Here is a 26,824-nt window from a genome sequence, read left to right on the forward strand (position 1 = left end):
TCATAGGATGATTACGCAGCTGATGATGATGAATACGAGGAGAAGATCAAGAAAGAGACGTTGGCGTTGTTCTTCTTGGCAACGTGAGTTGTCATTTGTATGTTGTTCTTTCTTTCCAGTTTCCCCTATAATTATTTTTTTATTTACCAATTTTGTTTGGAAATCTCAGTTATGGAGATGGTGAACCAACGGATAATGCTGCTAGGTTCTACAAATGGTTTACCGAGGTTAGAGAAGATTTTAATAGCCTTTAGTAAAACCGTGTCTTATACTATGTTGTCTTTTGCAATGGCGTACTGAAGGCATTGTCTGGCTGTTTGGTTTTAGGGAAGGAGAGGGAGTTTGGCTTCAGAATCTTCAGTATGCAGTGTTTGGTCTGGGGAACAGACAGTATGAACATTTTAATAAGGTTGGAATATAATTTATTTATGAATGTATTTATTTATGATTCCTGGTAATTGTGATGAGGAACATATTTCTGCTGATACTCAATATATGTTAAATGTGTTTTTTTTGGAAAAATATAGGTCGCCAAAGCAGTGGATGAGAATCTTGCTGAACAAGGTACGTACTTAGCATTTAGCCTTTTGTTCTTTCATCATGTTCTGTTTGACTTGGGTGTTGTCGACTGTTGTCTTGTCTGTGCCCCCAGTACGATGTTAAGCAACCTGATATAGTAAGTTCTCGTGAACCTACACGTTTTAAGAAAGCTGGTACCCTAGAGCTCCTTACGGATGAATAACAAAAAACTTCTTGTCAGCATTTGGTTTCTTTTCTCTTTGAATATCTCTGCTTTTGGACAGAAAAAATTGTGATTTTGGAGACATAACTTCTCCATGTTCCCTTTCTTTTCCCTCCACTTATTGGCTTATTTTTCTAACCAAACGACAGAAATTTGATTTCTCTCCTCATTTGCTTTTCTATCCTCTTTATATTTCTCAATCCAAACAGGATGCTGAATAAATATCTATCAAAAGAGGTTGTAGCTTCAATAATCCTGACAAATCTTTCATTTAAATAAACTTGTTATTATGTTAATATTAACCAAACAACTATAACTCAATTAGGAAAAAGAACATAATGTCAGTATTAATTTTTTACATAGTTGTATATAATCATGTTTTGCTACAATACTGACCCTCAGATGCAGTAACCTATTTCTTCCCACCAAGAAAAACAAATCTTATTTCTGATATAAACATTATCAATATCTGTATATCTGCCTACTAACTGTTCTTGGCAGTCAATTTTAGCATTTCATGGCATTTGCTCTCACCCCATCCTAGCCCCACACAACCATACGAGGTTCTGATATTGTCACTAATTTACCGGCCAACTAGTGTTCCAGACATCCTAAGAGGATGATTTTTAATTTTTTTATAAACATATAGTTCATAGGATTTCTTCTACCGGGCTCTCTGATGTTGTCCGTGTGTCAAGATGCATAAAATCATTTCAACATCAGTGGATAACTGGTACTGATTATTCAATTCGATGTTGAAATCTGATAAAAAAGTGATAAAACTATCCTTTTTGAACAGTCTTTTATGACAAACATGAGGTCAATTGAAACTTTAATGCATGAATGGTGGACACCTCTTTTACATTTATATGATTCATGAGTTTTAAGGGGTCTTGACATGTTAAGAAGAAAATTTTTTGGGTTTAGATTGTCACAGCTTGTGGGCTTAAATCATATGTGCTCTGGGATCTAGCAAATCTGGTTTTGGATTTCTGGTGAATGTTGTACAGTGCTTTAGTTAATCCTATGGACTGAGTGTCCTATGGTACTATTTGTGAAGGGCAGCAAATATCATCTCTTACAATTATCAAACATTTTGGGGGAAAAAACTTCAATAAAACTAAAGAACATTTGAATCTGAAGTTTCTAAAATTGCATTCACTTTGATTGAGGCACCAAAACAGAAACCCTAGGTGCGGTCATTCGAAGATTTAGTACTGTTCCCTTCCAGGAGCTCTTCCTCCATTGAGTCACTGAAGCATGTTGCCATCTTCCATGAATATTATCTCTCACTTTAAGTTAGTCGTGGCATATGTTGTTAATATTTCTGCACATCTGAAATTTTCTCATAGCAAATTGTCCTGCTCTCCCCCTTCTTACCTTCCAATTTAAAGTTAAATATGTTTTCCAAGGTTTGCTTATAGAAAATATCCCTTTTATAGCATGTAGTTAACTAGACACTTATGAATCCGATCAAAGTTTTGCAGGAAACAATTACTAATCAGTCTATCATTTTTGTTTGCTTATTAGTAGTTTGTCATTCTTTTGATTGGGTGCTTTTCTTTTTTTGTGGAAGAACGAAAAATGAAACAAGTTGCAGTTGCCCAAATGCAAAAGACTATGCATTAATGGTTGTATTGGTTGGAGCAATCAACTTCATTATTTGAAACTGTTACCTCAGTAACTTGGGAGTTAGGGACTCTTCTGTAAAATGAGGTTTGAAGTTTGAGCTGAGACCAGTCCAGAACTGACCCAAATTTTTAGTTCAGTTAGTTTTGGCTGGTTTTGGCAATATTGGCCAAAACCGATCGATACTGATATTTTTGTTATTTTTAATTTCATAGGTATATATGTTCAATATTTTCTAATATTTTTCTAGTACTTAACTGTTCAATATCACATTCAACTAAGTCTCTAACGATCTCATTTAAATTATTTTGACTAGGACTTGCTATTATAATGAGGAAGATGCAATCTTATTGTCTATCTTTACTAATTAAAAAGTATTATATATTCCTATGCTTTGTTTTCAATTTAAATGAATTTTTCCTTCTTTTAGAATAAATTGTTATATTAAAATGAAATAGTGATATAAAATGGTTTTTTTTTATTTTGATGGATCCTTTTCTTGCTGGCAGATATTGAAATATGCTTAAATGGCTTTTTCTTGCTGAGATGAGTTATTAAAATAAAATAAAATAAAATATTCTTAGAAAATTAGTTAAATGCAAAAAATTAGAGCAAATATGGAAACTATAAACAAAAAAAGAAAATGTAGGAAAATTGTGAAATTTAGAGAATGTGTATGATGATTATAAAAGTTAGCAATAAGTATTATATATCTAATGCACAAATCCCTAAAACAGAAACCCAAACTATGATCCTAAATAACAATTAAATAACGTGATAACTTGCAATTTTTTTCTTAACTTTTTCTAACTTTTGAATTTTTCCTGACTTTTTGAGCAAAATATTGAAATTCGGAGTGAAACTATTGCAAGCATCGAAACTACCAAAACCATAACTCTACCTAGAGGACCAAAACCAAAATAATGTTTTAAAATCTGATTGCTAGATGATGGTCATTAAAGGTCTTCTTGCATGTGTCTTATTCCCCTTTGTTTCACTTGTTACTGAAATTAATTTTGTTTTTTATTGCAGGTGCGAAGCGCCTAGTTCCAGTGGGCCTTGGAGATGATGATCAATGCATTGAGGATGACTTTACTGCATGGTATGAAAACATTATGGATACATCTGACATCACTTTCAATTTTCCGTTTTCATAGAAATTGAGACAGGTTTTAGTTTTCTTTATTTGAAAACCAGAACCCAAAACTTGTTTGGTAGTCACTTAGGCTGTATTTGGCGGAGGTGGTGGTGGTGGCCGGCCACAGAGGTGGTATTTATGGCTGGTGGTGGTGTGCCATGGTGGCAGTTGGTAATTGGTGGTGGAAGTGGCAGTGGCAGTCTATAGCCGGTGGCCAGCGATGGCAAGCAGCAGTGATGTTAGTGGGGGCCGTGTGACTGGTGGTGGCAGTGGTGACACAGGTGGTTGTGGTGATCATGGATGGTTTTGGTTTTCAACAAAAGTGAAAACCAAACGTCATTTCTCTCTTGGTTTCTGTGTTTTTGAAAAGAAAACCTGAAAATTGGAAATGGGACAGTGATCCCAAATGGGGCCTATATTAGCAATAGTCTAAAAAAACCCAATTGTAGGGCTTTATACTGCCCATTTAAAACAGCCCTTGCCTCCTAATATAATCATAAATTGTATACTTGACTAAATCTACTTTATGATTGATTTCAGGAAGGAGCTGGTGTGGCCAGAGTTGGATCAACTGCTTCGAGATGAAGATGATGCACCAGGGGCATCTAGCCATTACACTGCTGCCATACCAGAATACCGGGTTGTGTTTCTTGACAGCACAGGTGCATTACATATGGAGAGGAACTGGAGTCTTGCCAACGGCCATGCTGTTCATGACCTTCAACATCCTTGCAGGTACTGGAGAAATGTCAATATTTTGCCAAGATTTTCTATTATACAGGACCTGCTGTCTGTGTAGTTTAGAACCTAACAAGTGCTAATTTTCAACTTTGAAGAGCTAATGTGGCTGTGCGGCGGGAGCTACATACACCATCTTCGGATCGTTCCTGCATTCATCTTGAGTTTGACATTTCTGGAACTGGACTTGCGTAAGTTTCCTCGTATTTGCTTCGCACACATGCAACTGAGGCAATTTCTTCCTCGTTTAGTCTGCTTCTTATAGTGCAACTTCTCATTATTATAAAAATGATTCTGATGTGCATTGCCATCATCAAGTTTTGGTCATAATGTGCATAAGGGATGGGTGGTAATTCATTTTGCTTTTTGGAATTGCTTCATGGTGCTTTTTGTTTTTCCTTGATTCTTCTTTAGGCGTTTATGTTTTCTCATATATGAGCTTCTTTCTGTCTAAACAAGTAAAAACTGTTTTAGCATGTTATCTTTTGTTTGATGTGCATAAATGATTTCTGTCGAACCAGAAATTTGATGTGTAACTTCATAGTCTAGAATCCTATTTTCTGAATGTCAAGTATTAAAATTAGTCATCTCATCTTATTGGGGCCTATCAATTAATTACTGCTTAATATTTTGTTATGCTGTTCTTGACGAAAATTTTGAATAATCATCTTATTGTTTTATAAAGCAGAATTTCTCCTGACAGAGTTTCTGCAAAGTAAAATATTCATTCTTTTAACTTGACGATATTGAGTTGTATCAATTGAAAGCTTCGTGTTACAATATAATGCTTCAGAACCGATACCTTATTTGAATGCTGCTGAAACTATTTACAGTATTCAGAATTTATCATAAGTGGTTGCTCACCTTGGAGAATATATCATATGTGAAATGTCAGGTATGAAACCGGAGACCACGTTGGTGTTTTTTCAGAGAATTGTGTTGAGATTGTGGAGGAGGCTGAAAGGCTCTTAGGCTATTCATCAGATACATTCTTCTCCATACATGCAGACAAAGAGGATGGCACACCATTAAGTAGCAGCTCTCTAGCGCCTCCTTTCCCATCTCCATGCACTTTGAGAACAGCGCTTGCTCGATATGCAGACCTTCTAAATTCACCAAAAAAGGTCTTTTATATTCTGTATAGCTTACAGTTTCAATATTTTTACTTCAGAATTCTTCAATTGATTTTTTTTAATTGTGTATTTATAATGAATCTTCAGGCTGCTTTATCTGCTCTAGCTGCTTATGCTTCTAATCCAAGTGAAGCTGAACGATTAAGATATCTAGCTTCTCCTGCAGGAAAGGTTGGTATTATTTGACAGGAAATGAAATGCTGCACTATTATTGTCAATCTGGTTGACATGTAACTTTTGGTTTCAGGATGAATATTCTCAATGGGTAGTTGCAAGTCAGAGGAGCCTTCTTGAAGTTATGGCAGAATTTCCTACAGCTAAGCCTCCTCTAGGTGTTTTCTTTGCAGCTATAGCTCCTCGCTTGCAACCTCGATATTACTCTATATCATCTTCTCCAAGGTGAGTGCCATGTCATGTTTCATATGTTCTCTTTTATTTATTATTTTTTTTCATGTTGATACTAAATTTTTCATTATCCTACGCAGGATGGTACCTTCTAGAATTCATGTCACATGTGCGTTAGTGCATGGACCAACACCAACAGGAAGGATTCACAAAGGAGTTTGTTCAACCTGGATGAAGGTATTGACTATTTAACATAGGATTATATATGTTTTCAGATTTTGAGAGTAATTTAGGTAGCATTGGTATAGCTGGAGTATTTAAAATATATTTGCAGACTTGAAAGCTAGTGCTGGATATTTTAGGTGTATCCTTAGCATCTAGCATTCTTTGACCTATGATGCTGCTCTCCATCTCTAATTGCATAATTCTAAATTTCATCGCGATGCATCTAACTTCTTTGTTCTCACAGCCTTTGGTTGGTATATCAATTGATTGCTGGTTTCTCTGCTGCTTGTGATGGCTTCTTCCATCTGCTAGCTGAGCACAATAAACATGCTAGAATAACATTGGTTGCTGTCTCATTTGGTCATGGTTGAATTTAGTGATTCATGATTTTGAAAAACACTACTTCCCCATGTTTTTAAAAAGAAAAAAACTTTTTAAAATTGTATTCTTCAGTCAAAAGAAAAGGGAAATAATATGAAAAACATTTGCCATTTTCCCCCTCCCATCTGTTTGCGAGGTACTTAATTGTGTGAACAATATGGAAGGAAGTAACGCCTGATCTAACTGCAAATGAGAATTCTTGGTGAATGAGGATTCACCAAATAGCTGAGACAAGGCTTGAATGGTTATGGTTCTTTCTAGTTGTGGCACACTTTTCTTGCCAGTCCAACTTACCAATTTTGATTAAACTATAATTCAAATTTAAAAAAAAATGTCTGCCTATATGTCATCAAATTAAATCTTCCTATCCTATGCCTATTGAAAACATGACATGCAAATTCTCCATATGAAACTCCAGGTTAGAATTGTCATAAGAGTGCATGTTATGGCAAGTTAAGGTCCTCACCCAACTTGTGGCTACTTATTCTAAATCTATTATGTTGCCTGCACTAATTTTGGCTTTATCATTTCGGTCTTATGTGATATGATTCTTATGTATTCGACTGTGATTACTTATCATTTTATTTTTGGTCCATTATCTTCTCTTTCTCTCTCTCTCTCTCTCTCTCTCTCAAACACAAACAGAAAAGATTAGACCAAGGTTAATTCAATTTTACTTTGAAAATGGAATAGTTACTATTGTGGGTCCATTATTTGATGATCACTTTGTCTTAGCTGAGATTTTGTATTTTTACAGAATTCAGTTCCATTAGAAGACAGCCAAGAATGTAGCTGGGCTCCTATTTTTGTGAGACAATCAAATTTTAAATTGCCTGCAGATACCTCTGTACCAATTATCATGATTGGTCCTGGCACAGGTTTGGCACCCTTTAGGGGCTTCCTGCAGGTTTGTTTCATAACTGATGCTATCATAAATATTGTCTTGGGTTAAGATAAAGGCCTTACAGTGTGAGCTACCTCCACTTTGATATCTCCAGGAAAGGTTGGCATTGAAAGAATCTGGAGCTGAACTTGGCCCTGCTATTCTCTTCTTTGGATGCAGGAATCGTGAAATGGTAAATTTGTAATAATAAATCTATCTTGATGTACAATTGGTATTTCCTTTGTGTCGCTTTTGGAAATACCCTTGCAGATTTCAGCTGGATTTAATTTGAATGATGGCATGCAGGACTTCATTTACGAGGATGAGTTGAACAATTTTGTAAAAGCAGGAGCACTGTCTGAGTTGATTGTTGCCTTCTCTCGTCAAGGTCCAGCCAAAGAATATGTGCAGCACAAGATGGCTGAAAAGGTTGAATAACAATGATACTTCCTTATGCTGGTTATTCATGATGCTTTATCCCAAAAAAACATTGAACATTTTGCAACTTTTTTTGATATTAATATCTTCTCCTCCTTGTTTTCAGGCTGTGGACATTTGGGACATCATCTCCAAGGGTGGTTACATATATGTCTGTGGTGATGCTAAAGGCATGGCTAAAGATGTCCACCGAGTTCTTCACACCATAGTTCAAGAGAAGGTAAAGGCAAAATTGATCTTGCTCTGGTACAAACCCTTTAGTTTGATTAAACTCCGAATTTTCGTGAACTCCGAATTTTCATGAAAATACAATCTCTAAAATTGAATTGCTGAATGTGCTTGTTTTCATCTTTGAACCAGCTTTGCTAGTTCTTATGATATTAATGAACCTGTTTTTGTTTTCAAGAGCCCAAGAAACAGATCGTTCATAAAATCCTTAAAATTTTTGGTAGCAAAGATTTGTTACTTTCAAAAGTTTTGTAAATAAAAGCAAGGAATAGCAAAAGTTTTGTAAAAATGCTAACATCAATCTCCATATGATATTTCATTGATTTGTAGAGAAATAGAAACACAAAAACAACAAGAATAGCAAACAAGCCCTTAACTACTGGGTAGAACAATGCTACTTCCCCCCTCTAATTATGCATTGAAGTACCAAATCACTGGCAATTGCCTTGCAATTGGATTTCAGGGTTCTCTGGATAGCTCCAAGGCTGAGAGCATGGTGAAAAATCTGCAAATGGAAGGGAGGTACTTGCGCGATGTCTGGTGAGCTTCCCCTGAAAAAAGAAAGGGTTCCAGTGGATTGCTTAAAGCTGTAGCACTCGGTTGCCTAATACAGGAATTTGGAACTCAGAATGAGTTTCCAATTTCACACATCTGGAAGTGCGTGTCATCTTTTTCCTTGATTCTTTTGACCATCTGACGACGATTTTGCTGTGTTTTATGTATTCGTTGGAGAAGGAATAAAGAGTGTAACTCTGTGTAGTTGAAAGAGTGATCAGGTTGGTATGTGGAAAACTTTCTGTGTCGGCCTTTAACAATTTATGAATAATGCCATCAATTTTACGATGAGATCATCCAGATAAAGCGATGTTGGCGATGTTGAACTCTGACACTCACTTCTTTCTGAAGTTTCATGCACTGTGGAGCATTGTGCTTGTTATCACAATGTGACCAAGCTTGGTTCTGCATAGGCTGTGTTCTTGTTACATTTTGATCAACATATTTCGACATTATTGAATCAGTTTAGTGCTGGTGGGCCGAAAAAAACAAAAACAAAAGTGATGTTTTGAATTAGAACAATGATTGAGATCGTGCTTATTATCACATAAATCTTCGTCGTCATGTCAACGAGGTGCAGTCCAGTCCCGTTGTATTCTCTTAAAATTTCACCTCGGTTGGATTAGCAATCAATTTTTTTTGCTTAAATCTGTTTAAGTCTTCAAATACTTGTTTATTAATTAAAAGTACTTTACTAATATAATATTTTGTATCAAGTGAAGTTACCAATCAAATTGGATTTTTAGCATCCGGCTCTAGCATTTGATATTTTAAATCACCAGATAGAGTAAAGATCGGTATATGTTCAGGCTGACCCAAGATGGATGATCCTGATTTTGCTAGACAAAGCCTGGCCCATGCCTCTTAACAGCGGTTCACTAAGGGCTCGTTTGGTTCGCAGGAAAAGAAGGGGGAAAAGTGTGGTCAACGGAAAAGTAATGAAATACCTCTTGTTTGGTTAGAGTTTTCAAAGAAGAGAGACGGAAAAGTTGTATTTCTATGGGAATATGATTTCCACATTTCATGGAAAAGTCTTTTCCATGAGAAACATAGGAAAGTTACTTTCCCATGAGACGTGAATCACTCAATTTTTATTTTTTTCAAAAAATTCTTTTAGCATTAAAGAAGCATTAAAGAGATATTAAAGACCTAATTTTTATTAAAGGCATAATAGAAATTATACATAACTTTCCACGAAAGTGGATGGCCATCCAAACATAAGCACTTTGGAAATTTGTCACTTTCCTATGGTTAACCAAACATGCTAAAAGTACTTTCCTAAGCATCCTCTTCTTAGGAATCTATTTTCCAGGAATCATATTTCTAAGAGAGAAAATGTTTCTCGCGAACCAAACGAGCCCTAAATATGATATGTATTCATTCACTGAGTAGGTCACACCTCTTTTTGGTGGAGGTTTTGGGCTCCAGATTTGTATCCTGACCTGAGCAATGATCATAATTGGCGACGACGACAAAATTGCTGTTGATTATTAGGTCAATATTCACATTATTAAGAGAATAAAATAGTACGTGATAGTTTCGATATCCTCAAGTTGACATATAATGTTGATCTTGGTAATGAGTTGAGGACCGATTTCAATGTAACTCATGCAATTTCGGGTGCTAAATCGCCTAAACAAGGTGCCAACATTTTGCCAAATCTCCGAAAAAGCTTTATTTTAGTTCACTACCACGCTATATTGTCATGCACGCTTGATGTGATTTGACCCAAACTATTATTCGAGTGTGATTCAGTATATGTTGGCATGTATAAGTAGCCAATGATTTTTACTTTTTATAGCAGGTTCACTGTGACTAAAACACAAAAATTTAAAAGAAAATTATAGGCATTTTCCAATAAAAAAAAGGTTCTGGCTTATAAACTAAAATCTAATCAAAATTCTCCTCTCTCTCTCTCTCTCAAAAAGGAAAAAGAAAAAATTCCAATCGGAATCCATTGAGCGAATGAAATGTTCCGGGACCGGATGTTGGAATTTTTAGGGGTATTGAGGAAGGATGATCACCGTTTTGTATTCATTGTCCAGGGGACTCTTTCCACGCTTTCCTCCCTGGCAACAACCATAAGAAAAAAGGGGAAGTTTAGACAAACTGGGATGAAAAACAACATAATTACAACTAAAGGCGAGAACATTCTCCTTATGTTTTTTTTATATTTATCAGACCTTCAAGCGGTTTTCTGGGTAGCAAAATACTAGGCATTAGCCTCCGACGATAAGCATATTTAGCCCGAATGCCATGACATAGTGTTAAGTGTAGAGAGAGAGAGGAGAGAGAGATGTAGAAGGAAAGGAGAGAGAGACATAGAGGGAGAAGAATAAGATCTTTATTCTATGTTTCAAACAGTGTCATAGGGGTTGCTATGTACAGCTCATGTATACAGCTCATCTACAACTAACATATAGAATAAGGTTTTTTGAGTCCCCTACCAATCAGCATATTTATGAACCTTAATATCTCAGAAAAAAGCTTGTCTCTCAAATCAATTTATGATCCAACAAAGACAAGGATGGCAACAAAGTTGTAGCTGAAGTTTTGCTCAAGCAGATCTAAGGCACTTTTTAACCAAACACTTTCTAATTTCAAAGGAAGAAAATGGACAGAAATTTTGTAAACATCAAATACGTTCCATTCGTCACAATTGAGGAATTGGCCAAAAAAAAAAAAAAGATCAACTAGTTTGCCGCCCCTATGTCACCCTAGTGGAAAAAATACTGCTTTTCCTTCTAAATTCTACTTCGAGTTTAATAATTTATATCATGTTTTGCTCATTGTTTTCGGAATAGAAAAGTAATCTATACGTATTAAAATTGATAATTTTTCAAGCAAACAAGTTGAATCGCTAAATTCTCAAACTAAGAATTTGATGAATAACTTTATTTAACTATAATATGCAGTAAAACCTAAAAGCGAGATCAAGGAACACTGGTTTTCATCGTAGATATTGAAATAATACCTAATCCATAAATTTTCAAACAAACAACTCTGAGTATTCTAAGTTTCTAACAGAAAAGACATGCTGAAGTCTATTGTTATTTGTAGAGTAAACAATAAAAACGAAAAATATAAAAATCATTGCGCATCCGGGGAATCGAACCCCGGTCAGTACCGTGGGAGGGTACTATGATACCACTACACCAGATGCGCATTGTGGCATCACAGTTGTTGGCTAATTTTAAGAACCATAATAAAACAAATATTGCCCAACTTGCCAAAATCACCCTTTGCCCCAAAACCTTAAGTCTATAAAATAAAGTAAATTTATTTATATATTTTATATTTTTTTATTATATATATATATATATGTATATATATTAAAAAGAAGTCTAAAACTCTTTCAATATATTAAGTATCAAGCACCATAAACATTATAAAAATACCCACATATTTTTTTTCTCCCCCGATCAACTACTCCCTTCGCCCCAGTGGTAGGGAATCCACGGTTGGAGACCAACATATCGTTTTATTTTGATGAAGAGTTTTTTTGATGTTCTTTTCACCCAACATAGCTAGAAATCACTTCCAAGCAGCTTTAAGTTCAACGCATACTACTAACGAAAAACGCAAGAAATCTATCATTATATAGAACACATGAATTCTATTATTATATGCCAAGTTATCTTAATTGATAAGCTAAAATACAAGGCATGGAGCTCTCCTCTTTGCTGTCAATCTTCTTCTTCTTTTTCTTCCTTTTTTTTTTTTATCAAAAATTCAGCTCACAAGCCTAACTTCATAGGGCTCAATTATATTATTTATTTATTTGTTTTGAAGAAGTTATGAGAGAGGCGATAATTTGCACTGTGCAAAGTTTGGCACTAGGCATGCATCCATGGGCACGACAAGAACCATTCAAATTACCTTGCATAAATATGGTAGGAATTATTATTTATATCAAGTCTTATCGGCAATTATTTTCTCAAAAAAAAATTTCGTGCAGCATCCAAGATATGTTATTTCGAATTTCTAGAAAAAGACCGAGTGAGTGCAATGGCTAGAAACAAAGTGACATGGCTGGAAAACGAGGTCATTCAGCCGGAAAGTACATTTCGGTGCCCAGGGTTTCATGATAGTATAAAAATAGCCGGCCCAGCAATCATACAGTTATTACGATGTGACCAGCCCCAGGCCCTGCAATCATATAGTTTGGGTCACAAATGTAATGATATTAATAATAAAATTTTGTAGGTCATGGCTTTGCATTTAATATAAATGGGTATACGTACAAAATCATGAGAATCGATCCTACCGGTGGCAAACGGAAGGAGCACCTCACTGTCATCCTCAAAGGAAACATGAAGCAACCATGTCATTACAATTATAGACCTTAATAACAAAGAAACGACTATATAGTGACACAACAGAGCAGTTGAATGTCTAATGCAAATCATAACTTGGAATCTGGAAGTTGAGATCGACATATCAGATGGTCCACTTATAAAAGCATTTGTAACTCTAACTGTATTGCTGTGAGGATCCATATAGGCATATATTTAGTCTGACATCAATTATTTGCTAGGTAAATCTTAAATACTTATATAGGATCAGAAAATCCAAATAATACCTTCTGGCTAGCCATTGTGGATGAGATTCTGAATTGTTACAAATAATATCAGAGAGGATCCGGCCTATAATCTATGTGGAGTAAAAGATAATACAATACAAATCTGTTAAGGCTGAATGGATTTGAGCCCTTAGCCTGAACTATTTTTCACTAGGTAGATCTTGGATATTTATACAAGATCAAGAAATCTAAATATTACCTTTCGGATGGCTATTTTAGGTGAGTCCGATAACATGTGTCTCAAGCCTAACATTCTTTATAAGCTAATTCCTTTGTATCCTTAACAAAACTAAGGGCTTCCATTTGTTGCCAACATCTGATCAATTGAAAATAACACCCCTCTGGAGTGTGCAGATAGTGAGGAGACGATCGAGCATGTCCTCCTGCAGTGCCCCAGAGCCAGAGAGATATGGAGGAGATCACCGGTCCTACTACCCGACTCGATAGTCTCTGCACAGGATATGATTCAGATTGATGACCCAAAGATTGATTCATAGATTGATTTTGATGATCACAAAACCTTGAAGTATAGATACTAATGTTTATGTTGCAAGGAGAAAGATATTTATTTTGCAAGGAACATAGCAAGTTGGAAGAACACAAGAAGGCCTCCAAAGCTCTCAAGTTGGAAGAAAGCTACAATTTATTGGCCCAAAGTTTAAAGTTCAAAGGATTCAAATTGGAGGAGTAAAATCAAAAGAAAAATTCAAAAGAACAGTCTTCGAGTCGACTCCAGTGGAATTCGAGTCGACTCCGGAGAAGTATGAGTCGACTCCGGAGAAGTATGAGTCGACTCCTAGGAGTCACAGGCAGAAAAGTCAGAGAGCAGTTTTCGGGTCTGAGATTCGAGTCGACTCCAGTGGAACGCGAGTCGACTCCGATGGTTGGTAGGTCGACTCCAAAGAAAGCAAGAGTCGACTCTCAGCGGAACACAAGGAAAAAGTCAGAGAGCATTTTTGGGACTCTGAGATTCGAGTCGACTCCCGCATTGCACGAGTCGACTCCGAGACACTGCGACCCCAAGACAGACAGAAAACCAAGTTACTGCCTCTGAGATTCGAGTTGACTCCCAGACAGATTCGAGTCGACTCCAAGAAAGCTTCACGTCAAAAGGCAGAAGACCAACTTTCGGAAACTGAGAGCCGAGTCGACTCCAAGAAAGTTCGAGTCGACTCCAAGACTGGATGAGCCAAAAGGAAAACCAACTGTGTAAGATTTGTTGGTGAGCCAAAGGGAAAACCAACTGTGTTAGGTTTGTTGGTGAGCCGAGGGCAAAACCAACGAGTAGGGTTCGATTGTGATCCCAGGAAAACAATCGGAGTGGTTCTAGTCGGTGAGCCTGGAAAAACCGACCGAGTTCGTTGTGCGCTCATAAAACAACAAGTTGGGTTGTGAGCTTGTAAAACAACCGGCTGTAATCGGTAGGATTATAGTAAAATTCCCAAGAGGTCTTGGGGAGTGGATGTAGGTGCTGGGGTGCACCGAACCACTATATGTCCTTTGTGTTTGTAATGCCTCTAGTTATTGTCTAACTAACACACTTACTTACTTAGATAAATTGCTTGCTTAATTCTTATCCGCACATCCTTTAGTTGCAAGCATATTTAATCAAGTCGAAGTCTATACATCAAACCCTTGCTAAGTTTAACTTTCACTGTGCATCTATACAACTTAGCATAGTTAATCAAAAAGTTTTAGAAGTAGCATAAAAGTTTTGAAAGACCCAATTCACCCCCCCTCTTGGGTTGTATCTACTGGGCAACAAGTGGTATCAGAGTAGGTGCTCAAGATTAATTATTGATCTCACGATCAAGAGCCAAAGATCATGACAACTCAAATAGATAGTTTTCTAGGAGAGGGACAGTTAATTAATAGGCCTCCACTGTTTAATAGCATAGACTACACATATTGGAAAGCACGCATGCGCATTTTTATTCAATCACAAAACTATTATTTATGGAAAATCATAATAAATGACCTTCATACACTCTCTAAAACTATTAATGAAAAGGACTTAGCACAATTGAATGCTAATGCTATGAACATATTATATTGTGCTATTCATGAAACGAAGTTTAATGAAATTTCTGCATGCTTATCTGCTAAGGAGATCTGGGATACTTTAGAAACTATTTATGATAAATCTCAGATTAGCTCACATGTGCTTCAATTGCATACTAACAATGAGATTGCAGAATCCTCCATAGTAGCCGAGTCGACTCCCAGTTTGTCCGAGTCGACTCCTAGAGAAGAACAGTCTGAAAGGCAGAGACACAGTCTTGAAGACCCTGTAAACGAGTCGACTCCAAGTAGTTCCGAGTCGACTCCCAAGCTAGCCGAGTCGACTCCAATAAGGTCCGAGTCGACTCCGAGGCAAATCAGCTTCCTAAAGACAAGGAAAAAGAGGAAGCAAGAAGAAAGGAAGAAAGAGATAAAAAGGAAGAAAGCCTTGACCAAGAAAGAGTCAAGCCAGAAAATAAAAGTTAGGAGCAACAATGATGATATTAGCTCCAAAAAACTACAAGAGGTAACGGACTTGTGCTTTATGGCACAGGAAGACAAGGTAAAATCTGAATCTACTTTTACCTCAAATGATTTTCAAGACGAATTCTCTTATGATGAATTATTAAATGCTTTTCACGATTTGTATAGTGAATGTAGAAAATTAGCTGTAAAGAATAAAAATCTTAAGAAACTAAATCTGAAAATTTCAAAAGAAAATCAAATTCTAATAGATGAAAAACTGAAACTAACTAGTAAAACTGAAATCTTAATGAAAGAAAATCAAGAACTAAATCAAAGAGATCAATCTCTCACTAAAAGTCATGATAAACTTAAGAAAAACAATGAATTACTTTCAGAAGATAACAGAAGATTAACTAAAGAAGTTGACAAATTAAGACCTGTTGTTGAAAGATTTACCCTTAGCTCTGAAAAATTGAACCTAATGATAAATAATCAAAGAGCTGAATTTGATAAAGCTACATTAGGATATCAACCTTGGTACACCCAAAAATCTTTTAAGAATATGTTTGTTAAAACAGTTTTTAATTATTCTAAAACAGATTCTTATAATACTGATAAACAAAAGCTAAGTAAAATCTCTTCTGTTGTTCCTAAATCTATACATTACAAATTTGATGAACCTAAAAGGGAAAAACAGAAAACCGAAAGTTTTTCTACTACTCATGTTCGATCTAAGTTTGTTAAATTCAACAAGAGGATACAGAAATACATCCCTTGTAATCCTAAAATCTGTAAATTCATGGACAAAATAGCTATTAAGAAAATATGGGTTACAAAAGGAACAATTATAGCTAACCTACAAGGACCCAAAAGAGCTTGGATTTCTAAGTTGAAAATATGATTATTCTTCAGCAAGTATGTCTAGCTATCCAAGGTTCTAATAAAAGATGTTATCTAAACAATGGGTGCTCTAGACATGTGCTAAGGAATTGAATTTAAAATGTAATTAAGAAGAATGAGTTAAATAAAAGAAATAATGATATAAGTTATTATTGCATCCTCTCATATTGAAATTACTTTAGTATTCGATTAAAATATGAATTGCATGTATTGATCAATTTTGTGATATAGAAAATACTTTTAGAAATATAATCAAATCACTTCATTTTTTAGTATACTTTACTCACTATTGGATAAGTTGCAAAATGATTAATTTATTAAGAAGAACTCTATGAATTCTCTATATGCTTGATTGAGAGTTTTTATCCATGGCATTATTGTTTATTGATCATAGATATGATAATGTGTACTTGGTATGCTTTTGAATATGTGCACTATGAATACCAAGATTAAAGAAACCATCTTTGGCATATAAAATCAACTCATGCTAGTATGTACTTAATCTCAAAAGACCTTGCCATTGGCTTACTTAGATTATCTTCTGAAAGGTCAAAGTTTGCTATGCATGCTAACTAAGGAAACAAACAAAAATCAATTTCTAAATCTAAAGATGTTGTTTCCATCACTAAGTTTTCAAAAGCTTACATTGGATTTGTTCTTGGCAAATAAAATTGAAATATTTTCTGTATTTGCTAAATCTTGTAAAAGTGTTTCAAATGATAAAGGTTTCCAAACTGTGAAGATAAAGAGTATCATGGCACAGTGTTGAAAACCAAAATTCTGATAAAGTTTATACAGAAATTAATTATTTCAGAACCAAGAACACCATGAGTAAAATAGGATTAATAGAATCCTTGAAGAAGTGAAACAGGCAATGTTGTATGATAGTCATCTACTTAAATGATTTTTTTTTTAAAAGCTATCATCATTGCTTGTCATATATATGGTTTCTATTAGATCTATTTTTGATGAAAACTCCGTTTGATCTTCTGAAAAATAGAAAATGATCTATTGCATATCTTTCATATTTTTCAGTAGTATATGATAAACTTGATATGGTCTTTTGAAAATAATGCCAAATCTAATAAAGATATTTCTATTTTTTGGATATCATTCATCAAGCAATGCATATGGAACATTTAATCAAAAGATTATAGTTGTAGAAATATCAATTCATTTTATTCTTTATGAGACTAATGATTTATTATCAAGATACTAAAATCAAATTATATATATATATGATTAATCTCTTACATATAATAATCTGAAAATATGTTAATAATTAGAACCAAATTGAGTTTTTCAGAAATGCACTTAATGAAGAAAAATTGATGAATACTAAAAGACTAAATCAAGAAAAGATGAAATAGATCTTGATGAAATTCTTGCATGATTAGAAGTAAAGATCACCATTATCATTTGCTTGCTTTATGAGCTTTATATTCTATCAAATGAATGTGTAGAATGGACTCCTATGTGCTTATTTTATTAAAGAAGATATATGTCAAATAACCACCATATTTGAAAACACTCATTACAAATATGATAAAGCAATATATGATTTGGAACAAGCATCAAAAGCATGATATAAAAGCTTAAGTAACCTTTTTGATAGAAAGTAATAGTGATAAATCTATGCTTCAAAAAGAAGAATTTGTGATATCTTATTTGCTCAAAGTATACATTGATGACATCATTTTTGGTTCTACTAATGAAGATTTATATGAAGATTTTACTAAGCTCATGCAAGGTGAGTTTGAAATATGTATGATGAATGAATTAACATTTTCTCTCGAACTCCAAATTAAGACAAACAAGAAAGGGGATCTTCATTGACCAAAGTTAGTCCACAAGAAAACTCTTATAGAAGATTGGCATGAAGAAGGTATGTCTATGACCCGATCTTGTAAAATTTGAAAAGGATGAGCAAAGTAGATCTATTGTTTTAAAGCTGTATTGAAGCATGATAGAATAATTATTTTATCATACAGCTAGTAGACCAGATTGTATGCTCATTATGTGACCTTGTGCAAGACTTCAATCTAACTTTAATTAATCATATTTTATTGATAACAAATACGTCATAATCTGAATTTTGATAGAAACAAACGTTTAAGATAAGTTGATTAAAACTTAGTTAACACATCTTATTGATAATTATCTTAAGCAAATAGAATCTAAACTAAATTGATTTGACCTTGATAAATCTGTCTATTGCCTCACATGCTTGTCCTTGAACAGTCTTGGTTAATGAAACTATCTCTTTAGTTCAAGTGACATATGTTTGCTTATGTTTAGGCAATTTCTTGAGTAAAGTGACTCAACATTCAATTATTATCATATCTTAGGTTGAGTTACCTAGTTAAGAAATATGCTATATGAATGTTTTGTATCTTAAAGAAACTAAAGACTTTCTTTCAAGAAAGAAAAGGAGTTTGGTAATAATGCAGAATCCTTGAGCAAGAAAATGAGTGATTTCAGCTTGAAGGACACCTCCACATAAGATACAATAAACATTCACATGCAAACAAGAGAGAGGATCTTCTTCAGCCAAAAGTTCACACATAAGAAATCTAGTTTGGCTTGAAGAACATATAATGAATAAGTAATTCTAGATATCTCTCTCATAAATTAGCTGAGCAAAGTCAATAACTTTAAATCTTATTATGACATGATTAAAATCATTAATTGTTAATCTTTTGATATCATGTCCATATATGTATTAATTGACTTATGCTTTTGGAAATTGTTTCATGGTTTGCCCAAACTAAATGATTTCTTAGCCTATATCATAACCATGAAATACACAAGTATATGCTTAAAATTTTGGATGTAAAATAACTTGTGAGAAGTTATGAATCCATGAGCATAATGAAAATGTTGTTTGCATGATATACATATATATGATACATAAGATTAATTCTTTATTCTGCTCTTTCATGTAAATTACTTGAGAATAACAAAAAGAGAGAGAGATAAAGAAAAGAAAATGGATATTATTCAAGAGAAGTAAAATCTAAGTAAAGGCAAATACTTCATCTTAAGAAAAAGCAAAACAAGCATAATATATTTGACTTGTGAAAGGGATAAAATCCGTAATGAATTACACTTAAATAGAGGGAGAGTTTAAAGTAAATAGTTTAACCTTTCTATATTGCTCATCATAGGGATGGTGCCAATGGGGAGGCTAGTGGTAGTACCCGGCACTATTTGACCCAACTATTCGGTGTAGGACATATTAGGGACGGCACAAGAGGGAGGCTAGTGGTAGTACCTCGTGCCCCTTCCCAACTCCACCGGATAGGGAGTAAATAGAGTATAGAGCATAAGAAAGTAAAAAATGAAAGACAAAGTAAATGAAAGTATATAAGAAGAATCAAGTCATCTTTTTTTTTATCACTTGAAAACATAATTTAAGGATGAAATCAATGCAAGATTATATTTAAATAGGGGGAGTTTATTTGAAAAGAATTGATTTTGATCCTTGACATGCGTGTTCTTATTATTTTAATGCATGACTTAACACATAACATATTTTGCATGTGGCCTGATGTTCTGAATTATGAATTTCCAATATTTTGTAATGTTCCATGATTGAATGTTTGAAGTACTATATGAAGTTATTTTTATTTTATTTCAGATTTGTCATTCACAATCATCTCTAAAATCTGAAAGTAGAATAAAATTTGTAAAAAAAAAGGGGAAGAGAAGGATATATCTATTTAGGAAAAATGAATTGATTTTGTTTTATCTTTCAACTTGCCTAATTTTAGTATATAATGTTCTAATTCACACCAAAATTCAACATAAATACAAATATTCTGAATATGCTCTTATATGTTTGAAATATGTGTTTTCAATCGTAATGATTTAAGATGAGCTACAATGTGGAAGATACATATCTCAAATTATGATTTTGAAATCCTCTATTGAAAATCCTTATGTAATTCAGAATCTGATTTTATATAAAAGCTTAAACTCAATATGATTTTTAAATAAATTCTTAATGTAAGAAAAATAGAATTAATTTTGATGCCTTGGTTGATTGTTCCGATACGCATCCGAAACATATCATTTCTTATCTTCAAAGTATACTAATATTGGTTCAAATGATGTGTCTTTCGATGATCTTGATTGCAAACAAAAATTTCTAAATATATGATTTTATTTTGATATTAAAAGGATTTATTGTGTTTCATGTATACATTGCTAAAAAACTATGATTAAGAAATTGAGTTCTATAAATATATATACCTCAATGATCATCTATATGTTTTTCTCCCCTACATTATTAAAAACTTCCATCAATAGAGTGAATGATCTTAAAACTAGAAATATTTCAGCTCACTCAAATGATTCTAAAAGAAAGAAAATGTAAATGCGGTTGAAAGAAACTAAGCTTCAAATGAATCATTTTCTGATTGATATTTCTATACATTTTTTCTAAGATTAAGAGAAAGCATAACTTGTTCGTAAAGGATTAGAAAGAGTAATTACTACAAATTTTGAAATAATACTAGATTACTCTACATTCTCGATATTACAGGATTTCAGTGTTATTCACGTTTATCACTATAATCTGAAATTCAACAATTTAAAATGATTAAAGAAGAATGCATCTTTTGAGGGGGAGCTTTAGATATTCAGTATCCTATCCCAAAGACACTTTATTTTGATGCATGCTTTGAATTTTATGGATTGATTTTGATGAACCTCCTTATATTGCAAGACATGCTTTAATTACCTTGAGATGAGTTCTATAATGGTTGTCTTATCTCAAACCTTGAGTCTTATGAAAATAAGCTGAAACTTATAGAAAATATATTTTTGAGATTGACAATTTTGTTGAACATTATCTTAGGATTCTAAACTCTTAAATGGAATGATCAATTGAGGGGGAGAAAGAAAATTTCAGAAGGAGAGGTCTTATGGAACTTAATCTATAGGAGAGGGAAAGAATACTAAATGAAAAGTGATCCTAATACTCTCCAATATGTATCATCTGAAATTTAAATCTGAAAATCTTTATGATACACCTTGAGGCGTGTTATTTGGTTAGTATATCTTATGCATCACTCATGAACCAAATTACAAATCTTAAGAGCCTCTAATTTAATAAAACAGGGGGAGAACAATGTATTAAATTTTCTTGAGTATCTCTTAGAAAATCTATTTTGAACCTCACTAATGAGTTTTAATTGGCTTGCTCTTTAGAACTTCTATTTTGTGCCAATTCATTATTTTATGTATCAAATTGTGCTTATTTTCTAAAGGAATAAAAGAAAGTCTTTAAAAGAGCTCAAAGATGTATCAAAAATTGCATAAACTCATATTTTGGTATTTGTGCCCCAATGCTCTTATTATCATAAAAGAACTTTGAAGTCATTAAGAATTAATGATCCAACATGATGATATGTTTTTCCAAATATATAAGTTTTGATCTTTTACTCTGAAAATTAATTAAATTGCTCTCATGTTGATAAAATACTTAATAGATTGGGCAAAAGGTCTTAAATGAACAAGCTTTCATACTTAGTGAAGAGAGGTTAGATTTCCACTCATACTTTTCCTTGAATATCATTTGTGGTACTTCTTGAATTAACCTAAGGAAGATTCCACCTACACTTGATTAGAAAACTATCTGTGGTATCAAATTAAAAAACCTCCTGAATTCACACTCGATGTGTTCTGCTCTGATCTTTGTACTTAATGTTTCACTATCTTTTTGATGTTGTCAAAAAGGGGGAGAAATATCTAAGTATATGCTATATACTCAGAATGCTTTATTACTTTGAATTGAATACAAATCAGCTTAAAATTTAAATATGTTGATTGTGTTAAGCTGATTAAATCTAAAGCATTATCATGAAGTATGTTTTTAAATATATATGTTTTCTACTTCATGCAACTTAGCTATGTATTACTTCTAGAAATCAATATCTTTTATATTGCATATACTCCAAGTTTTGTCATCATCAAAAAGGGGGAGATTGATGACCCAAAGATTGATTCATAGATTGATTTTGATGATCACAAAACCTTGAAGTATAGATACTAATGTTTATGTTGCAAGGAGAAAGATATTTATTTTGCAAGGAACATAGCAAGTTGGAAGAACACAAGAAGGCCTCCAAAGCTCTCAAGTTGGAAGAAAGCTACAATTTATTGGCCCAAAGTTTAAAGTTCAAAGGATTCAAATTGGAGGAGTAAAATCAAAAGAAAAATTCAAAAGAACAGTCTTCGAGTCGACTCCAGTGGAATTCGAGTCGACTCCGGAGAAGTATGAGTCGACTCCGGAGAAGTATGAGTCGACTCCTAGGAGTCACAGGCAGAAAAGTCAGAGAGCAGTTTTCGGGTCTGAGATTCGAGTCGACTCCAGTGGAACGCGAGTCGACTCCGATGGTTGGTAGGTCGACTCCAAAGAAAGCAAGAGTCGATTCTCAGCGGAACACAAAGAAAAAGTCAGAGAGCATTTTTGGGACTCTGAGATTCGAGTCGACTCCCGCATTGCACGAGTCGACTCCGAGACACCGCGACCCCAAGACAGACAGAAAACCAAGTTACTGCCTCTGAGATTCGAGTCGACTCCCAGACAGATTCGAGTCGACTCCAAGAAAGCTTCACGTCAAAAGGCAGAAGACCAACTTTCGGAAACTGAGAGCCGAGTCGACTCCAAGGAAGTTCGAGTCGACTCCAAGACTGGATGAGCCAAAAGACAGAGGATCGGGAGTTCGGGCTCTGAGATTCGAGTCGACTCCCAGGACAGTCGAGTCGACTCGAGAGGACAAAATTCAAAATTGGATCCACGAACTTCAGTGGATGAGCCGACTCCGAAATTGCCAAGTCAGCTCCAGAAGTTAGCGAGTCGACTCCGGGTTAAGACGAGTCGACTCCCAGTCGAGGATGCACCATAATTCAAATTTGGAACAGTGGCCGAGTCGTCTCCAGTAAAGCACGAGTCGACTCCTGCAACAGGCGAGTCGACTCCTGATCGCGCGAGTCGACTCCGATCCCAACGGTAATATTGTCAGGAAGTGCAGACTGTGTCCAACGGCTCTATTTTTGTCTCTAACGGCTAGATTCTTGTTTCCACGCCATCAAAAGCTATAAAAACAAGAGGAGAGCTAGGGGAGAATGTATGGAAGTGGGAGAGATCATTTAGGAAAGAGATTCCAAAGAGATTACAAGGGAAATCTCCCATAAGCACAAAAGGGCCATTCAAAGTAAAATAGAGAGAAGAAGAGCATCCAAGTGAATCCCAAAGCTTCCTCTCCATCCGTGTGCTGCCTCGGTGATCCTCTACTTCGTGCCAAATCAGAAGAGGGTCAAGTAAAGAAGAAGCCGAGCTCCTTCATCTTCAAAACTCGTTTGAGGGCTTCTCTTTACTCTATTTGTTTATATTGTCATATTTGCTTGTTTAAGAAGCTTTGTTTTGTTTTATACTTTGTTTTAACATCTTGTAACTTGATTCAATCAAGAGATTGAATCAAGGAGTTAAGGTTTGTTGGTGAGCCAAAGGGAAAACCAACTGTGTAAGGTTTGTTGGTGAGCCAAAGGAAAAACCAACTGTGTTAGGTTTGTTGGTGAGCCGAGGGCAAAACCAACGAGTAGGGTTCGATTGTGATCCCGGAAAAACAATCGGAGTGGTTCTAGTCGGTGAGCCTGGAAAAACCGACCGAGTTCGTTGTGCGCTCGTAAAACAACAAGTTGGGTTGTGAGCTTGTAAAACAACCGGCTGTAATCGGTAGGATTATAGTGAAATTCCCAAGAGGTCTTGGGGAGTAGATGTAGGTGCTGGGGTGCACCGAACCACTATATGTCCTTTGTGTTTGTAATGCCTCTAGTTATTGTCTAACTAACACACTTACTTACTTAGATAAATTGCTTGCTTAATTCTTATCCGCACATCCTTTAGTTGCAAGCATATTTAATCAAGTCGAAGTCTATACATCAAACCCTTGCTAAGTTTAACTTTCACTGTGCATCTATACAACTTAGCATAGTTAATCAAAAAGTTTTAGAAGTAGCATAAAAGTTTTGAAAGACCCAATTCACCCCCCCTCTTGGGTTGTATCTACTGGGCAACACAGATGTTGAGAGCCTCCATGCTGAGTCCCCGATCTGTGGAGGTAGGGGTTCTGGTGGCATACCTATCCTATCACATCTGGTTGGATAGGAATGCCGGTCTGTTTGAGGGGAGGAGGTCGCCTCCGAGGAGGGTGGTGGATAGAGCGACGCTAGCTGCGAGGGAGGTTCTTGCGGCTACCATGCGATTTTCTTCTGGGATAGCCAGGGACATCTGGGGTACTCTCCACGCTGCTTCAGCGCCCCGGTTTGCCCTTGTTTCTTGGGTACCCCCACCCCTTGGCTATCTTAAAGTAAATTTCGATGGCAGTCGGTCAGTGGATGGTGTGGTTGGAGGAGTTGGATTTGTGGTTAGGGACCACTATGGCAGGATGATAGCGGCAGGAGGGCGGCGTACGCCTGGACTCTCTGTGGTCGGAGCTGAGCTGCGGGCGGCGTGGGAGGGTATGTCCTATGTGTGGCAGGTTCTTGGTGTGGAGCGGGTATGCCTTGAGGGGGATTCATCTGTGGTTGTCGAGTGGCTCCGAGGGGCGGATCGGTTTGGGGATGGCCATCCCCTCATTAGAGAGATACGTAGGATGGTATGTATGATGGGCGACGTTCAGATAGGACATGTGTTTAGAGAGGCGAACAGGGCTGCAGACTGGGTCGCCTCTCATGCTGCCCGGCATTCCGGAGACTTTACTTGGACGTCTGATGATGATGTTCATCCTTACTTGTATCTTTTACTTTCCCGCGATTTAGCAGGTTGTACTCACGTTAGAGTTATATGAATGAGTAGCCGTTTTACCAAAAAAAAAAAAAAAAAAAAAAAAATAACACCCCTCTCCCCCGGGGCCATATGTCTAGTATTTCCATCACCTCCATCTTCCAAGCTTCCTCTTTTGCAATCATAACCTGTTGGAGCAGGCACTTCACCATTTCAATAAAAGTATAACAGCAATTTTATTAATGAGTAAGAAAACAAGCAACTAGAAACAGTTATTCCAACTCAATAACACCCCTCTATCTATGGCTACACTAGTACAGTAAACATCTATAAATTTTCGGCCTCATTTTTGGCGACTATTTTTCTAATTCTAAAGGCACGCTGATATAGGAAGCATGAAAAGATTACAAGCTCAAAAGCCCAGGTGGAACAAAGAAGGCATGCAGTTGGTAATACCTTGTAACAAAATTAAACATATGTGCATGACATGAATACAAAACAAACCAAATTCAAAGAAAGATAGTTCGAAAATAACCCCCTACTTTGATTTTAGATTAATCTAACAGCTGCAATCATAGCTGACGAGCCAATGAGATGTATTTCAAACTATAATATCCATGCCTCGCTTTGCTCATCACATCGTAGTTTCCAATTCAGAAAGACACCATTTAAATGGAGCTTTTGATAACGTAGTATCCAGTGCTTTAACACTCCAAAAAAATAGAAATAAGATATCACATCTATTCCGTTCCTTTCTGATCCCTTGAACTCCTGGAAAATGACTAAGAGCAGAGGATGGTTGCAAAAACAATCTTGAGGAGATGCATGATTGCCGAAAAGCCTTGATATTATTCAAGGTTGCATGAATGGAGGACCTTGTTGTTACAGTATAAGCAATGACCATGTTAACGATAAACTGAGTGCGCCATTTGTGGTGGTCCAACCTAACTCAACGAATTTTAGACAGCATTCTACAATAGAAACGGGCGCCGCAAGGTCCTCAGATGGGCCTCTTTCCAAGCGGATTCACCGGCCTTTGGATAGAGAAAGGGCATCTCCCGTGCGCTTGGGGTCGAAGCCGAGTTCCATTTTTCCAAAGGAGGCTGCAAATTCATTGCTTTTCCTTTTTTTTGGTTCACTTATCTAGAGAGTAGGGCCAGCTGCAGATAAGGGTGGCAACCGAGTCCACTTAGGCCCTGTTTGGGAGAGCTTTTGGAGGGCCAAAAAGTACTTTCTGGCCCTCCAAAAGTACTTTTAGACAAAAAAAGGTGTTTGGTAAAATTTCTGAAAAGCTGTTTCAGCTTTTGCGGGAAGCTGAAAACAGCTTTTGGGGGAAAGCTCTAATTTAGAGCTTCCCCCCAAAAGCTGTTTTCAGCTTTATCGGAAAGCTGTTATTTTACCAAAAGTACCCCCATTTAAAAACCCTTTTTTCCTCCCAAAGTGGCCCATCCACCGCCTCTTCCTCTTCCGCCCATCACCCTCCTCTTCCTCTTCCTCTTCCGCCCATCCCCCTCCTCTCCATCTCCCCCGCCGCCGCCCACGACGCCCTCCCCCTCTTCTCCCTCCTCCGCCGCCGTTCCGTCTCCCTTGCCGCGACCCCCTCTCCCTCGCCGCCGCCCTCGATGCCCTCCACCTTTTCTCCCTCCT

At 35.8% G+C, this 26,824-nt stretch overlaps 1 protein-coding gene and 1 non-coding gene across 2 annotated transcripts in view; one reads left to right on the forward strand and one right to left on the reverse strand.

Annotated features, from left to right (window-relative positions):
* The first annotated feature begins 345 nt into the window (after positions 1 to 345).
* LOC103720437 (NADPH--cytochrome P450 reductase-like) overlaps positions 346 to 26,824 on the forward strand; it is a 94,502-nt gene continuing 68,023 nt past the window's right edge. Inside the window, 5 exon segments of the mRNA XM_039120689.1 lie at positions 346 to 409; positions 528 to 564; positions 3,404 to 3,473; positions 4,050 to 4,244; positions 4,346 to 4,438. Coding sequence (XP_038976617.1) covers positions 4,183 to 4,244; positions 4,346 to 4,438 — 155 coding nt within the window. The 5' untranslated portion in view covers positions 346 to 409; positions 528 to 564; positions 3,404 to 3,473; positions 4,050 to 4,182.
* On the reverse strand, positions 11,530 to 11,600 carry TRNAG-CCC. Its single transcript has one exon. It is a non-coding gene; the product is annotated as a tRNA-Gly (tRNA).

Source organism: Phoenix dactylifera, unplaced genomic scaffold (assembly GCF_009389715.1).
Source record: "Phoenix dactylifera cultivar Barhee BC4 unplaced genomic scaffold, palm_55x_up_171113_PBpolish2nd_filt_p 000857F, whole genome shotgun sequence".
NCBI classification, from domain to species: Eukaryota; Viridiplantae; Streptophyta; class Magnoliopsida; order Arecales; family Arecaceae; genus Phoenix; species Phoenix dactylifera.